At 34.0% G+C, this 15,287-nt stretch overlaps 1 protein-coding gene across 1 annotated transcript in view; it reads right to left on the bottom strand.

The window, feature by feature from the left end:
* Positions 1 to 166: 166 nt before the first annotated feature.
* The window catches only part of LOC115626059 (sodium/potassium/calcium exchanger Nckx30C), a 50,004-nt gene continuing 34,883 nt past the window's right edge, over positions 167 to 15,287 (bottom strand). Inside the window, exons 5-10 of the mRNA XM_030521311.1 lie at positions 13,523 to 13,745; positions 7,869 to 8,050; positions 4,950 to 5,024; positions 1,829 to 2,083; positions 1,632 to 1,768; positions 167 to 887 (exon numbers count right to left, since the gene is read on the bottom strand). Of these exons, the coding sequence (XP_030377171.1) occupies positions 647 to 887; positions 1,632 to 1,768; positions 1,829 to 2,083; positions 4,950 to 5,024; positions 7,869 to 8,050; positions 13,523 to 13,745 (1,113 nt within the window). The 3' untranslated portion in view covers positions 167 to 646. The remainder of the gene's footprint in view (positions 888 to 1,631; positions 1,769 to 1,828; positions 2,084 to 4,949; positions 5,025 to 7,868; positions 8,051 to 13,522; positions 13,746 to 15,287) is intronic.

Genomic DNA, 15,287 nt, shown 5'->3' with positions numbered 1-15,287 from the left:
TTTTTTTGATAATTTTGGTTTATAATAATTTTTTTCTTTTGGCTGTACTATATTTAGAACCCAAAGGATCAGTTAAAGTAATGTTTTGGGAAGCATTATCTTGTTCTTCTAATCGTAATAATAATAACAATAATAATAATTAGATAAATAGATAGATAAGGTCCATAGTTGAGTAGAAGATAGTAAGATAGAGAGAGCTTAAGAATCGTTTATAGGTTGTTCAATGTTGTCATTAAAAAGCTGCGACTAAACATTTTAAAGTAAATGTCTTTCGAAAAGGAAACGATGCACTTAGTTGCACTAACTAACTCGCATTTTACGTTAAGTTTTCATATTTTTATGTAATTCTTATTTATTTTTGTTTCATTCTTTATTAATGCTTCTGCCATGTATGTGATTCTATGTGTGTAGTATGTGTGTGGGTTTAACAATTCGATTATTTAGTTAAGTCCTTTGTTTAATTCATTAATTAATTCATTAATTTGTTTGTATATAATTTAGCTAAGTGGATGTTGTTGTTGTCGTTTTGGTTGTTGTTATCAAACATGTATGTATATTGCGCTGATCGGCTATCGCTATCGTTAACGTTATCGCTATCGCCATCGGCTGTGTTTGTAATTTTGTCTTTGTTCGTCATATTCGCTTCTTACACTGGACAAGTGATCATATCGTATTCGAACATCAGCGAAACAGCAACAAAGACAAAATACAGTAGAAACATGGTAAATCCCAGCCCCTTGTTCATGCGCCATCGGAAGCAGGCAATTGACATTACCACAAACACCAGCATCATAAACAAAATCGTAATGGAACAAACCATGCCTACAGAGTTGACCTCAACTGGTGCATCGTAGATAATACCATAAAGTAGCCAGGGAATTGGCAAGCTGGTTAAAGGAGCGGGGAGTCAAGGAAAACATATATTTTTTTATATACATTGTAGTTTATTTCTGTTTCCCATTTCAAACGAACTATGCGGAATAGAAATGGATATCCAAAAAACCATGCAGCTATCGAGATATTATGCAAACATTTTGAAAGCGAATATCTGAATGGTATTTTGGATTCTCAACTCTTTCGATTCCGCATGACTTTATGAAATTACGAAACGAATTGTGGAGTATTGAAATCAATAAATGTTTCCATTTCGAAACCATTTTGAAATCTTAAACGTATTCCAGATTCTGGTTTCTTTCAATTCCGCATAACTTCATGGAATTCGGAATTTTGGAGAATTGAAATCAATAAATGTTTCCATTTCGAAAAAATTATAGAATCAAAAATCTTAATCGTATTTTAGATTCCCGTAACTTTCAATTCCGCATAACTCTATGGAATTCGGAAACGCATTTTGAAGAATTGAAATCGATCATATCAATTGTATACTGGATTTTATCAATTCCGCATAATTCGATCGAGTTTGAAATCGAATTTTGTTGAATAGAAATTAATTAATGTTCGCAAATCCGTAAAACAATTGAGCTAATCGGCATTATAATACATTTTTTAAAATGTTGGAATAGTATTTGGGTTATTGTCTATTTCAATTCCTCATGATTTAATAAAATTCAGAAACGGAAACATGGCTAATTATTTTAGTTTTTAGAGCAGTTTCTATAGACTGTACTTACCCCACAGTTACATCGAATATATTGCTGCCCACAGAGCTAGACACAGCCATATCACCAAAGCCTTTGCGTGCCACAATAACTGAGGTTATCAAATCCGGTATGGAAGTGCCCGCTGCCAGGAAGGTCAGTCCCATTACCTATGGCCCAGAAATTGCTTATTTAACTGCTGGCTGGCTGGTTGGACTTTTCCGACTTACCTCGGGCGGTATGCGGGCGGTATCGCCGGCCACATTGGCCCACCATACCATCAGATATGAGAAGGCGGCTATCCACAGTATGGAGCCAATGAAGGTGACGGGAAAGAAGCGTTTGCCGCGGGGCGAGCGCGTATCGGGCAGCGTTAGCCACATCGGTACCAGCAATGGAGCGACCAGAACATAGGTTAGACGTTTCCGTGCCGTATCCGGCCAGGCCATGCTCAAAGGCTCCGGTTCGTCTTCTATTTCAGGTGCCTTTGTTGTTGTTTTTTTTTTTTTTTAGGAAAACATTTTTCGTGTTGTGTGGAAAATAAGTTGCAGTTAGTTTTGTGTGAACTCGAGTGGAATGGGGGTTATAATGGGTCTTTCGTTATCTTTACAATACGTAATAATTGATAATTGATAAATATATAGTAGTATGTATGATATAAGTATATTTATAAGTAAGTATGTATATAGAATATTAATTTGTTCATATAAAATATATAGTAAAATGTGTGATTATGTACGCTCTTAAACGACAGCTGAGTGGTGAGTTCTGAGTGGTGAGTTGTGAGCTCTGAGTGGAGATGAGTGGAGTGGCTTGAGTGGATTCGTTTGATTTGTTGTGATCGGCTTGGCACGATTGCTATACAATGATGAGTGTTATGAATGCATGATTATGGCTTTACTTTTCATTAATTGTTGTGCATATTCAGCTCTTTGCTATTTTTTACAAAAGTTATTTCTTCTTTTTTGTTGTTGTTTTTTTTTTTGGTTTGGAATTCATTTCGAAGCACTCACAGACAGGCGTTTAGAGCTTGCTTGGATTTGGTTTAGTCAACGTTTAATTAATTTAAACAAAAAAAAAAAGTACGTGTATGTACAACTGGAAGGGGGAACACTTCACTAACGATTATGTTAAGAATAAAAGAAATTGAAATTTTTAAAAATTTTATGCACTTACTTCTATTATTATGATTATTTTTTAAATGCTTGTATTTTACAATTATTGTGGGTGCTATGTCTTAATACGATTACATATTGAAACGTGCAGAGTTCGGCATTAGTCGGGCTGGTGTTTTCTTTTTTTTTTTTGAGCATTCATTGATTGATTTCTTTCCACCAGACCCCAAAAATGCACAGCGCATGCTTTTCAAGTGCAACAACACAGACAGAGGCTACACAGACACACCAATGGATGCGTTTATGGGTAGAGCCCAAAACTAAAGTTGGAAAACTATATAAATAGATGAAAGTAAAATTATTCGATTAAATCATGATGAGTTCACAACTAGAGCTAACTTTTAATTCTACGTTACATACAATTTTATTTATTTACTATCTAGGTATTAAATGTATTGGTGTAAGCGGTACTTAAGCAATGTGAGTGAGAGTACAAAATACTCGATTAATTTTTTTAAATGTTTTGTTTTATTTTGCAAAAGCGGTGTATCTAAGTGTGAGTTTATTCTCGTTATTGCGATTGCGGCGTCTGCGGTTGCGTTCAACGTTCATGGGCAGTGCCTCAATATACTATACTTTTTTAAAAATATTTATGTAGATTTATAGTGCCATGACTGACACATTAGATCGAATAACTAAATAACAGTGTACCCATTCGCATGTCGCTTAATCATTCATCGTAATTGTTTAGCCTCCTCCCCACATGGGGCGCGTGTCATGTTTCAAATGCAAATGCTTCGAAACTAGAGGTGGTTGCGTGATCTCCCATTTAACGAGCCTTTCAATTAACTTTAAATATAAGAAACTGTTTTCTTGGCATCTGTTTAAGTATGTTTCACCGTTTTCATTCCTGGTGCTTCAAATTTTAATGCTTGGGAACTGGGCTCGATACTTCATTAAAGGCGTATTTCAAGTAGTACCTTGTAAAATTTTTTTTTTTCGTCGATTACCATCGAAGCAGTTTAAATGTATACACCTTTTCTATTTCTATATATCCACTAGAAAATGTCGAAACAGAGCCTTATATTTGTTGCCTTTAAAAACGATATTCTATTAATAACTTGTGCTTCAAAATATAGCTATTTTCCTAATATGAAAACAGACGTCTTCTCAATTTTATTTCTTGCCACTATTTCCACTTCTTGTACTTCTCATGGAACTACAATAGAACAACATTTATTGCACTAAGTATTTATCTCGTCTACGATAACACATCTCTAGGCATAACTTTTGTCGTCTTTATAATCGATAATCCATTTAAGACTATGATTCAAAAATGTAGCAGAGATAAACCGCAATTTGATTTCTAAAATATTGAAGTCACAGAACCCTCTTTATATCGTTTTTATAAACGATATTTCTATTTCCACTTCTTTGTGATCAGATTATTTAACTATTTATGTAAATGTCGTTTACGATAACGTCTCCCACACATCTCTAGGCACAATCACAGAACCCTCTTTATATCATCTTTATAAACGATATTCTATTTAAAACTTTTCCCACAAAAAGTGTCTCATTTTCTATATTGGAATGCAGGTGTCTCTCAATTTTATTTCTTTAAACTATTTCCTCTTCTTTGTGATTAGAAGACTTAAATATTTATGTATATCTCGATTACGACAACGCCTCACACACATATCTAGGAAAAATCACAGAACCCTCTTTTTATCGTCCTTTTAAACAATATTCTATTTAAAACTTATCCTACAAAAAATGTCAAATATTCTAAATTGAAATCCAGATGTTCTTCAATTTTATTTTCTGAAACAATTTCGACTTCTTTGTGATCTGACTATTTAACTATTCATGTAAATCTCACATCTTTACTCCCAACCACAGAATCAGTTGTGGTCTAGATCGAGTGAATGAATCACTTTCCTATAGCAGAAGTTCAAGCTGAATTTTCCGATTATAACTAACGCTGACTATAGCTTTTCCTATATTCAAGAAATACTATACCTTTTAGTATATATAGTACATATATCTCACACTGCACAGGAATGTTAGTTTGCAAGCCGCTAGACTGACGTCACGTCTTACATATAACGAACTTAATTTTGCTTTTTTGTTTAATGTAGTTTGAGAAAAATAAATAATAATAAAATTGTTATGCAATATATAGAGGAGAGAGATAGAGAGAGAGAGAGCAATAAAAATTGTTTATGAAACTAACTTTGATGCTAAATTTGCGTGTCTGAATTTTGACCCTCTGCTCAATCCAGCTAGGACGTCGACCACTTAAGGATGGCTTTTTGAATTGAATTTAAGTTAAATTTGTTTTGAGAGAAAAGTATATAGATATATATAATTTTTCAACAAATTATATGCGGTTGCCTTGATTTTTGACGTTACTTTTTGTTTGTTTTTAAATGGCAATTATATATAGTAGTAGTAGTATTATATGTAAACATGTAGTTAGTTATTGAAATAAAAGTTGATTAAAACTGAAACTGTTAGAGATAGTAGTTGTTGGGAGACAGATAGAAAGTTTTCAAGTTGGTTGATTTGTTGGTTATGTGTAGAAGTGGCAGTTAGAAGTTAGAAGTGTGGGGAGTTTTGTTGATCGGGTTTTAAGTAGAACATTTAACAAACAATCACATACAGCGGGAAATATAACAATTTGGCATTTGGGGTTGACGAGTCAGATAGAAATAGATATAGGAGATAGCGGAGAGAATTTGCTCACAGACTTGGCCCAACTCGGAAATACTCGCAATGTTGGGATTTTCAAATTTTTGTATCGCAGCTGCGTTTGACTTCACAATAACTTCACAATCACTATTAAGATAGTCAACGACTTTGAATTTTGTGGCTGTTTGCTTTGTCATCTTTTTGCAAAAAATTATAATAACAAAAAAAAATGACAACAAAAATAACAAGAACACCAAGAACCAAGGAACGTAATGCAATGCTGTTGTTGCTTTGGCAAGTGCTGGCTATGCATAGTAATGTACGTTTAAGAAAAAAAAAATGAGGAAAAAAAAGAAAACAATCAGAAAATGTCAACAATAACACGACTTGGGCACAGATGTGTGGGGGCGTGGGATCGCAGCTGTGTCATATATGGTTTTGGCTTTACGGTATTTGGAGGGAGCAGCGAGGCTGGAGCGCAAGGCGCAGCATTTGCATAGCGAGTTATTGTTGTTGTTGTTGTTGTTGCTGCTGGCACGTGGCAACACTTTGAAATGAATAACTGAATGATGTCTTGAATGTCTCGAGTGGCTCAAATGACTTCATCGCACAGCATTGAATGTGAGTGGAAATCATAAAGGTATTGAGTAGAAAAGAAAAACATTTTATGTATTTTTACTTTTTTTTTTTGTTGTTTTGTTTTTTGTTCTTGGTACATACTTCGAATAAACGTTGTGGGTGGGTTAGCTTATGTAGTATGTTTGTAGGTATGTACTGTAACTATGCAATTATGTATGTTCCATGAGTTGATAGGTAATATTACGAAAGTGTCAACATTCGCTTAAAAATTACTAAGTAAAGACACAAAGCAAATGAGTTCCAAATGGTCTGCAGAAAAACGATAATTTTATGCAAATACTTAGTAGTATATATTGTAGTAGTACTTTATTTTAGTTTTTCGTTCTATTCCGAATTAGCTCTTTATTTGGGAAAAAACAACACACGCACATACACGCACAAATAGATGAAGAGATGTGGGATGTGTTGCGAGAGAGTATTACAGTTAAGGCATACACAAAAAGGTGACAGGTGAATGTGTATTAAGAGAGATAGAGAGTTAGATAGAGAGAGAGAGCCAGAGGCACACAGATAGAGATAGAGAGAGTTTTGTGTGGGTGTGAGGTTGTGAGGGTGTGTGTGTGTGGGTATGTGGCTTGTGGGTGGAAAGTTATATGTTAAATTACTGATCAAAATAAAAAATTAATATTACTTTTGTTTTTTTTTTTTTGGTTTTGTTAAAAGAAAGAAAGTTACATAAGAATTCATAAGAGAGTAAGAGAAAGAGAGTTACAGTAAGTCACACATAAACGTTGCATAAACACACAGACTCTTCTTGTTGCTTCTTGCTCTTAAATTTAATTATAATAGGTAGGTACAGTATTTTGACAACAATCGTAGATAGGAGCTAGTAATTGAAGCTGTTCATTCAGCATTGGGGCACATAAGTACATATAAGGTCTGGCCGAACACACATACATATGTACATTCCTAAACATACATACATACGTTTAAAAAAAAATAGTAGAAACATTTAGAAGTGTAAAGCCATGGTCCCGCAGGCAAATAATTTGCTAACGAATTCATCTATATTTACAAGTATACTGCGAGAAGTGATTAACAAGAGGGCTGCAGTGGTATGCAAAATATTTGATTGAAGAAACGTTAACATCAACCGTACTTGTAGAACTCAGCAAATTTGTGGGCCAATTATTTGCCTGTCTGACCATAACTCCATAATGACGCACCATTAAACGGTTTTAGCTGCAGTTCAAACGCTGTGCTGCTTATGCATTAATTAGACAGTCAATCAATCAGTCAATCAATCAATTTTTACATTAGCATTGCAAAGAAACATGCCAACTAACAGAACATGTAGAACTTTTGGAAAAAAAAGAAACGCTTGAACTGGTAGGCTGAACCATGTCGGTGAGCTATTAAAGAAAAACTTGGAAGAAATTGGGTTTACGATGTTTAATTTGGAGTAATGCATTCAACTGACACTGGCGCGTTTAAGTTCGGGTTATAACACAAGAAACCTACTATCTGTAATTGCGGTAGTTGTTCCTATATCGTAAATTTTCATCTGTTTCAGCAGATGCTCCAACTTTAAATGTAACCTTACGATATTCGTTTTTACGATATTGAAATTTACGATATTGCCTGCGATTTGTTGTATGAAGAATGCAGCGCATTGTGTGTGACATTGTATTTTTTTTTTTTTTTTTTTTTTTGTAAATTTAATTTAATTGGTTTTTTAATACAACAAAAGAAAGACTCAAACGATAAACAAATACGAAAAGAAAATCATGCCTAAAAATCATTTCATTAGCAATGTAAGTAATACATAAATATGTATATAGATATGTATGTATTTAGAAATCGGCACAATGGCACAACTTACCGAATCGAGCGTCGTGTCTATATTGCCATTAGGTCGATCGGCCAGTGTGGTCTCCTTGAGATTGATTTTGACGTGATTGGCCGCCGAGGTGGTGGCACCACCGCGTTGCGGTTTCGTCGCGTCCAGCAGCACCTTTAGGGAGGCGATCGCATGCAGTTGGGTCGCCTTTTCGTCCACTTTGCCTGGAACATCATCTTTGTCATTGTAATTGTGTGTGGTTTGGGGGGAGGTGTTCGATAAATAATGCAGTGTTTCATTTCACACACAGTTTTCAAATTGTTTTTGTGTGGTTGTGTGTGTGTGTGTGTGCGTGTTAGTTCAATTGGTACATTGTGTATGTAGAGTAGAGTAGAGTAGTTGAGTAGAGTAGAGTAGAGTAGTAGAGAGCAGTGTTTGTTGTTGTTGTTGTTTTTTCATTTGTAGCACACAACGAATTGAGTTTGGTTTGGTTTGGTTTTGTTTTGATTATTTTTTGAACGCAAAATCCAAGTGTTTTTATTTTTATTTTTGCAAAAATTAAATGAAAAAAAGAAGAAAAAGAAAGGAAAAATTGCATCGATTAAAAATGAGAAAAAACGAATTAACCCCTTTTGAGGTTTCTATTTTAATATTTTCGTTTTTTGTTTTTTAGTTTTTTGGTTTTTTTTTTCATATAGCAAATTATATAGCAATGTAAATGCCCTTTGGGTTTTATTGAAAATATTTTATACAAAATGTTGATGTCAGTTGCGAAATAGCATTTTGGAGATTGGTTGTAATAAGTAGTTAGCTAGAAGAGGTTTCAGACTAGACTGCATATACTAGAGCGGAGTCGGAGTTAGAAAGCCAGAGAGTGTATGCAGAGAGTAAGAGAGAGAAAGAGAGAGGGAAAGAGAGGGCAGACAGAGACAGAGAGAGAGACAGAGAGAGAGAGAGCGAATAGCGCTTTGAAGCATAGTGTTTTGGGGGCGCTTATGAGTATTATGCGGGGTTTATGGATTTGTTTTTAGTGTTTTTTTTTTAACGGGCTCTACTAAAAGACTACAGCTAGTTCTATATGCTAATAAACTACTGATATTTACCGTGTCAGAGTCACATGGTTATTTGGTCTAACTTGTTTTTCTTTTAGCTCTGTAGAGTATTGAGTGTGACAGCGAAATTGTGTTTTGCACTAACAGCTGATTTCTTCTTTCAATGTTAATTTTGTTTGTTACGGTGGTTAGGGGAATGGGCTTTCGGGGTGGAATGTTGTTGTTATTGTTGTTCTCAATGTGGCATGAAGTGGTACGTTTCAGGGGCTCGGCTAACTGACATACACAGAGCTGTACATATATGTGTGTATTTTTTGGGCCCCAAAATGGCTCTAGCATTTATTTTTTTTATTTTTTTGCATATATACATATACATATGTGTGTATATACACAGCGACTTAAAGTGACTTATTTATTCTAGCATCTAAGCTTAACTTAATTAATTTAATTATTAATTATTTTGGCCAATTATTGTTTGACAGACAGTCCTAAATTGCTAAACACATGCTCAACAAAATAAATAAACAAATATATAACTAACAGCTCTATTGACTTTGGCAACTTCAAAAAATTTAGACAGACAGAGCATATTTTGAACACATTAACATAAGCACTAACATTCCAAATGTATAAATGGGTATGAATACAGTCGTCGGCATAAATATATGCACATTTTACTTCAAATTGTGCTTCATCCTAAAGTGAAGAGGACACTGTTTTAAACGGCCAGTATTTCCTTTAGGATGGTGACACAAGGCTTTTGGTGGTATTCGATATCCTTTTAGCGCTTTATTTGATGGGAAAATGCAATTTCCCCTTCGAATCGTAGAAACAAATCCAAAAGCCAAATAGCTTCTCTTTCTTTGGGTTTTCACTCTTTTAAGTGTTTCTAATTGGCATTCTGATGCTTTATTTTAGGATCTTATTGAAATCATTAAGTTTCGTCATCAGCCACAAAAGGGTTTGCTTCTTTTTTTTTAAATCCATAATGAAGAATATTTAATTATGAGAAATTTTTGGTTAGCAGTCAACAATTTATCGAACAATGTAAGAACATATCTTTCGCAGGCCCATTTCTTCAAAAAGGGCACCATGAATCGTTGATTTCGGTATATATTCGGTATATTTCGGATATTTAATTCACTTTCGCTGAATTTATCCGACAATTTTGGCTGATTTTTGATAAATTCCCTTAAGAGCATTCTTTGATTGCGTATACCACCCGTGGACTCTGTCACGAGATAAACAATTATCGCCATTATCGTGAAATTTTAACAGGATATCGATATCGATTCCTTGCACATATAAACTAAGCAATTCAGTTTCTGCATTTTTTATAACAGCAAATGGAATTCAATTAATGACACGAAATATTTTGTAACATTTCAAATGATTCTTTTGACAGTGCCGCCTGTGAAAGGGAATATAGTTTATACCCATGACTGTATATATATATATTGTGTGGAGTATGCTATATATATGTATGATAACGAGATAAAGACCTATGCAAAACAATTCACTTGGCTAGTCAAGTTGACATGCAACTAACCAACGAACTAACCAACCAGTTGGTGTAATGACTTGTAGCTATGCCTAGGCCAATTTTTCTTGAGCAGCATTTTTGTTTGTATTTTTTTTTTTTTCTTATTTGTTGTTTAAAACCAATTGTACTAGTTGCCAAGTAATTACAATTAACACATACAACATTAAAGGCATACTTAATATGTACAAATTATTTTGTTTTTGTCACGCGCCAAACTTGACATTGGACAGAATTGATCGAACAAACGAACGAACGAACCAACAAACCAACTTCTAAGTAGTAGCTGCTACTTATATATATGTATATATATATGTATGTATGGGTATATAGTGTGTATGTGAGTGTGTGAAATCTAAGAATTTTTGCTACATACAATATATTGTTTTATTATTAGTTATATAAACGCATATGTATATATATATATATATATAGAATGTAACTCCAAACTGACATTGAACAACATAAAATATTTTCGTTATTTGGTTTTGTTTGTTTTTTTTTTTCTTTATTTACGCCAAAATTAATAAAAAACAGATAAACAAAAAAAACAAGAAACTGATGCCAAAAATTATTTATAATTAAATAAATTGCATTTTTATAAGCAAACAACAAAAACTTGGCAATAAAGCGAATAAGGCAGCATTGTAGAAGAAATTATAGAACTTGAAATAACTCTAGTAGGGCTACCCGACGCTTTAATGCCCTCAACTGTACAGAAATATAGAAACATTTATCTCGTATATCATATTAAATATTATACGACATATTATAACTGCAAAATATGTACAAATAAGCTTAATTTCCACTTTAAAAGGGGTTACCCTTTATTGCTATAAGTAAATTCTTTCACTTATCTATTTAAGATTTTCTTGTTTTTCCGAAAAGTTTAACCAACTATTTTATAAATATTGATTTTTTGCTTTTTCAACACAATTTCTAAGCCCGAAATATGTAAGTCAAGCTCTCTAAATAGACGAGATTTCAAATTGCAAAAATTCTAAGTAGAAACAAAGTGTTCATAAAACTTTCAACAACTAGATTCTTGAATACATAGTACTTGAAAAGCCAAATCAAAAGTATGTACATGATCAAATTATGGAGCACTAGAACTCATTTTAAAGGCAAAATAATTAAGAGCGCCTATAGGAGATAACTACATCAGAACAAGCTTTCTTTCTTCAGTACGAGAATTTTAAAAACACTGTTTTAATTTGCTTTGCAAATCAAATGCTATGATGCTATAATGCTTTTGAAACCAAATAATACAATCGCTTTTCAGAAATAGGCTTTTAATATTTCTAATTACTATTCCTCTTAGTTTTATAGAATTTTGGAGCGGCATAAAGTTTCCTTGGGGTATTTTATTGTTGGACTGATGCTTTTGTTTTTAAAACATTTTCAGGACACTTTAATTTGTTTAAGAACTTATTTAAGCCCTTAAGCCATTTCTAGTGTTGAGTAAGAGGGCTATTATTTCATTGTTTATCTTTAAGGAAAAAAAGGTTTTAAAATGTTTTAAACGGGCCCAATTGCTTTAGAAAAATAGAAAGATAATTATTTATCAAATAATGCCATATTAGATTGATGAAAACGCTTTTTGTTTCAACATTGTTTCTCTTTCTTCATGAGCCACTTAATGGGTATAGATCTTTTGTTGTTGTTTTATTTTTTATTGGATATCTCTTTTCCTTGAGCCGCTTTTAGTGTTGAGCAGCGAGACTTATACTTCATGGTTTACTTCTCAGCAAATGCTGTTTTTATATTTGTAATAATTACTTCTATATTGTTGCGCTTTTATTTAAGCCACTTCTAGTGTTGAATAGTGATACATTAATTAGAGAAGAGTTTAGGGAATAGCTTTGTAGTTAATTAGTATGTATCTTGCAATAGATATGGGCACTTAAGCTACGTATAGTGTTGAATAGAGAGTAGACGTCAATTAGAAAAGAGTCTATAGATGTTTACCCTTTGCAGTCAATTAGTTGTATTTACTGCTGCAATCGATATACCCACATATGTGTGTAATGCACTGCAATGGTAAAAGAATTCTAACACTTTCTGGCACCCAGCCTTGAAGCACGCCCCACAGTTGGCCCTGGGCCGGTGCTGGTGCTGGTGCTGTTGCTGTTGCTGTTGCTGTTACTGGTGGCATTGCCGTGACAACGGCTGGTGCTAGTCGACTACCCATACATATTAATATTATGTGAATGAGTGTGGAGCGAGCTGCTATGTACCTAATACATAATAAATCAATGCGAGCACGTCTGGTTCTGGCTGTGACTGTGGCTGTATTGCTGCTGTCCCCAATAACGAAATGCCAAAAAGAAAAGCAAAGAAGTATAACCTGTCATCAGCGACGTGGACGAGGACGAGGACGAGGATGAGTCTGGGCCTGTTTCGGACCAGCTGGAGCTGTCATTTCCCTGCACTAGACAATAACATCGACAATAATGTCGGAGTACGCGGAGTAATTTGACGTCGCTCGGTCTGGCGCGATGTTTCGTGCCATGGCGTGGTAATTAGATAAGTGGTTTCAAGGTCAGCTGACGCGTCAGTCAACTTTAAAAAAAAAAAAGAAAACAAAACTACTAACCAACACATAAAGCAAAATCAACAAAATGGGGCAAACGAAATATACAAGTGTATGGTTGGGTGTGGGTGTGAGTGTGTGTGTGTGAGAGTTTGTATACAAAGGAGTAACTTCTTGCTTGCAAGTCAAACATCCAATTAGAAGGAACACAGAATATACACAGAGTTTAACAAAAAAGTGAACACAAAGTAGTATCTCTTTTTAGCAGTTATAATAATAATAATAGTAAGTAATACAAGTAGTAGTATAAACAGTATTAGTTGGTAGTATGTTTTTGCTTTTTTCATGTTTTCGAATGTAAGCGTGGGTTTGGGTCTCAGGTTTCAGGTTTGTGGACTTGGGTTGGGGTGGGGGAGCGTAAGCGTTGGGATAGGTTAGTTAGTTGGGCAGGTGAAAGGTCAGGTCAGGCGGGGGTAGTTGTAATTTTTCGATTTCTTTTTAGAGAACATAGAGTTGTTTTTTTTTTGGCTTGGCTTGTGCAAAACACACTGTGGCAACTCAACGAACTTACCATCGTGTAGTGGATCTATCGTGTGTATCATTAGCTGTAATAGGCCATGACGGAATTTTGCACCGGTCTGTGTACTACCAGCAGTGCCACCACTGCTATTACCTGTAGCGCCCGCATTGCTCGAGCCGGGCGGACCCGAGCGCGTCTCGCTGGCCGCACGCGATGTCACCGAACCGCCCGGCTGTGTGGCCATCGACGTTTCCGATGAGTTCGCCGCATTACCCTGAAGTGAAGGAAGAACGATGGATGGGTGGTTGTGGTAACGGTTATGTTGAGACGTTGGTTTTATTTTATTTCATTTTTTTGGTTTTTTTTTTTGTTTTTCAGTTAATTGGGGTTTTTCGTTTTATTTTTGTTCCATAGAGCGTGATTGTTAATTGTGTGTATATTTGGTTTTATGTGTGGTTGTGGTTGTGGGTGTTGGTGGTGTTTATTGATGGTTGGTGAGTCGTAAGCATTTTGAGAAAATGTGAAAAGAAGAAGAAGAAAAGTTTATTATTGCAAATTGTATAAATTTACAGTTGAGTGTAGCGTTTGTTGTATTTGTTGTACTTGTTGTTGTAGTTGTAGTAGTAGTTGTTGTTGTATCGCTTAAACTCTAATCGAATTGGTATAAGTGCACATATTATTAGAGCCAATTGTATTTATTTGTATCAAAAAATTGAAAACTCATTTAACAAAAAAAAAAAAAGAAACACTCAAAAACAAACGCATAAAATAATATTAGTAAATTAATATTTAGCTTAAAGCCACACTTAAGGGACCATTTGCAGCATAATTTAGTAGCATAGCTGCCAAAATGTAGTTGGCTTTAGCTCTAAGAGTCCATGAATCCACTAAGAATACATTGAGCAGTCTATGGTAGAAATTTGAATGAAATCGCATGTCTCGTATGAATTGCTGTTTTGGTTTCAACAGCACAGGCAAATCGAATTGCACGAAACTCTGAAACAGCGACTGAAAATTCTTGATTTAGTGCCAAAAAAACGCAAAGAAGAAAACCAAAACTAGTTTTTAACACGACATAGACTCCAAGCTCAATTTTATGAGAAAATAAAGATTAAAAAAATAAGTAAAATAAAAACATATACAAAATAAAACTCAAAAACAAATAGTGAACAAGTTTTTTTTTTTTTTGAAAATTTATACATGTAAATAATTGTTTAAAAATACATATTAGGAATAAATCAATACACATAGAAACTTTTTGCTTTTTGTATACAATTTTGTTCAACTTTGGTTTGTTTGTTCATTATACATACAAGCTTCATTTTTTCATTTTTTTATGACTTTTTGTTTGTTTTATAAATTAATTTCTTTTTGTCAAAGCGCAGTGGGAAGTTTTGTTGTATTTCATTTTGCCTTCACTAAAAAACAAGAAACACATAAAACAACATTTTCAAATGATAATTGAATGAAACCAAGTTTATTTGGAGAAAAAAGGGGAATCAAAACATCAGTATCATGGATTACAAAACAAAATGTATATATACATATAGTATTTTGTAAATACTATGCATATATATATATAGTTTGTAATTCACGATTGCTGTTCAAGCTTAGGCACAAGTTCTACAAAGGTGTGTAAATGATATCATTAGGCAAAACAAATACTAACTACTTGGTGAACATGATTGTAAATAACTGAATGACAGATCTTATATTTACATAGTTCATGAATGTGGGGGACTATAGTTTAGATGAGTTTATTTATGCTCTTAAATGCTTTGCATTAAACAAAAACCATATAGCCGGAACGTCGATA

The sequence above is a fragment of the Scaptodrosophila lebanonensis genome, unplaced genomic scaffold (genome assembly GCF_003285725.1).
Source record: "Scaptodrosophila lebanonensis strain 11010-0011.00,11010-0021.00 unplaced genomic scaffold, SlebRS2 tig00000080-arrow-pilon, whole genome shotgun sequence".
Classification (NCBI taxonomy): domain Eukaryota; kingdom Metazoa; phylum Arthropoda; class Insecta; order Diptera; family Drosophilidae; genus Scaptodrosophila; species Scaptodrosophila lebanonensis.
This window is presented reverse-complemented; position numbering and strand designations above follow the sequence as displayed.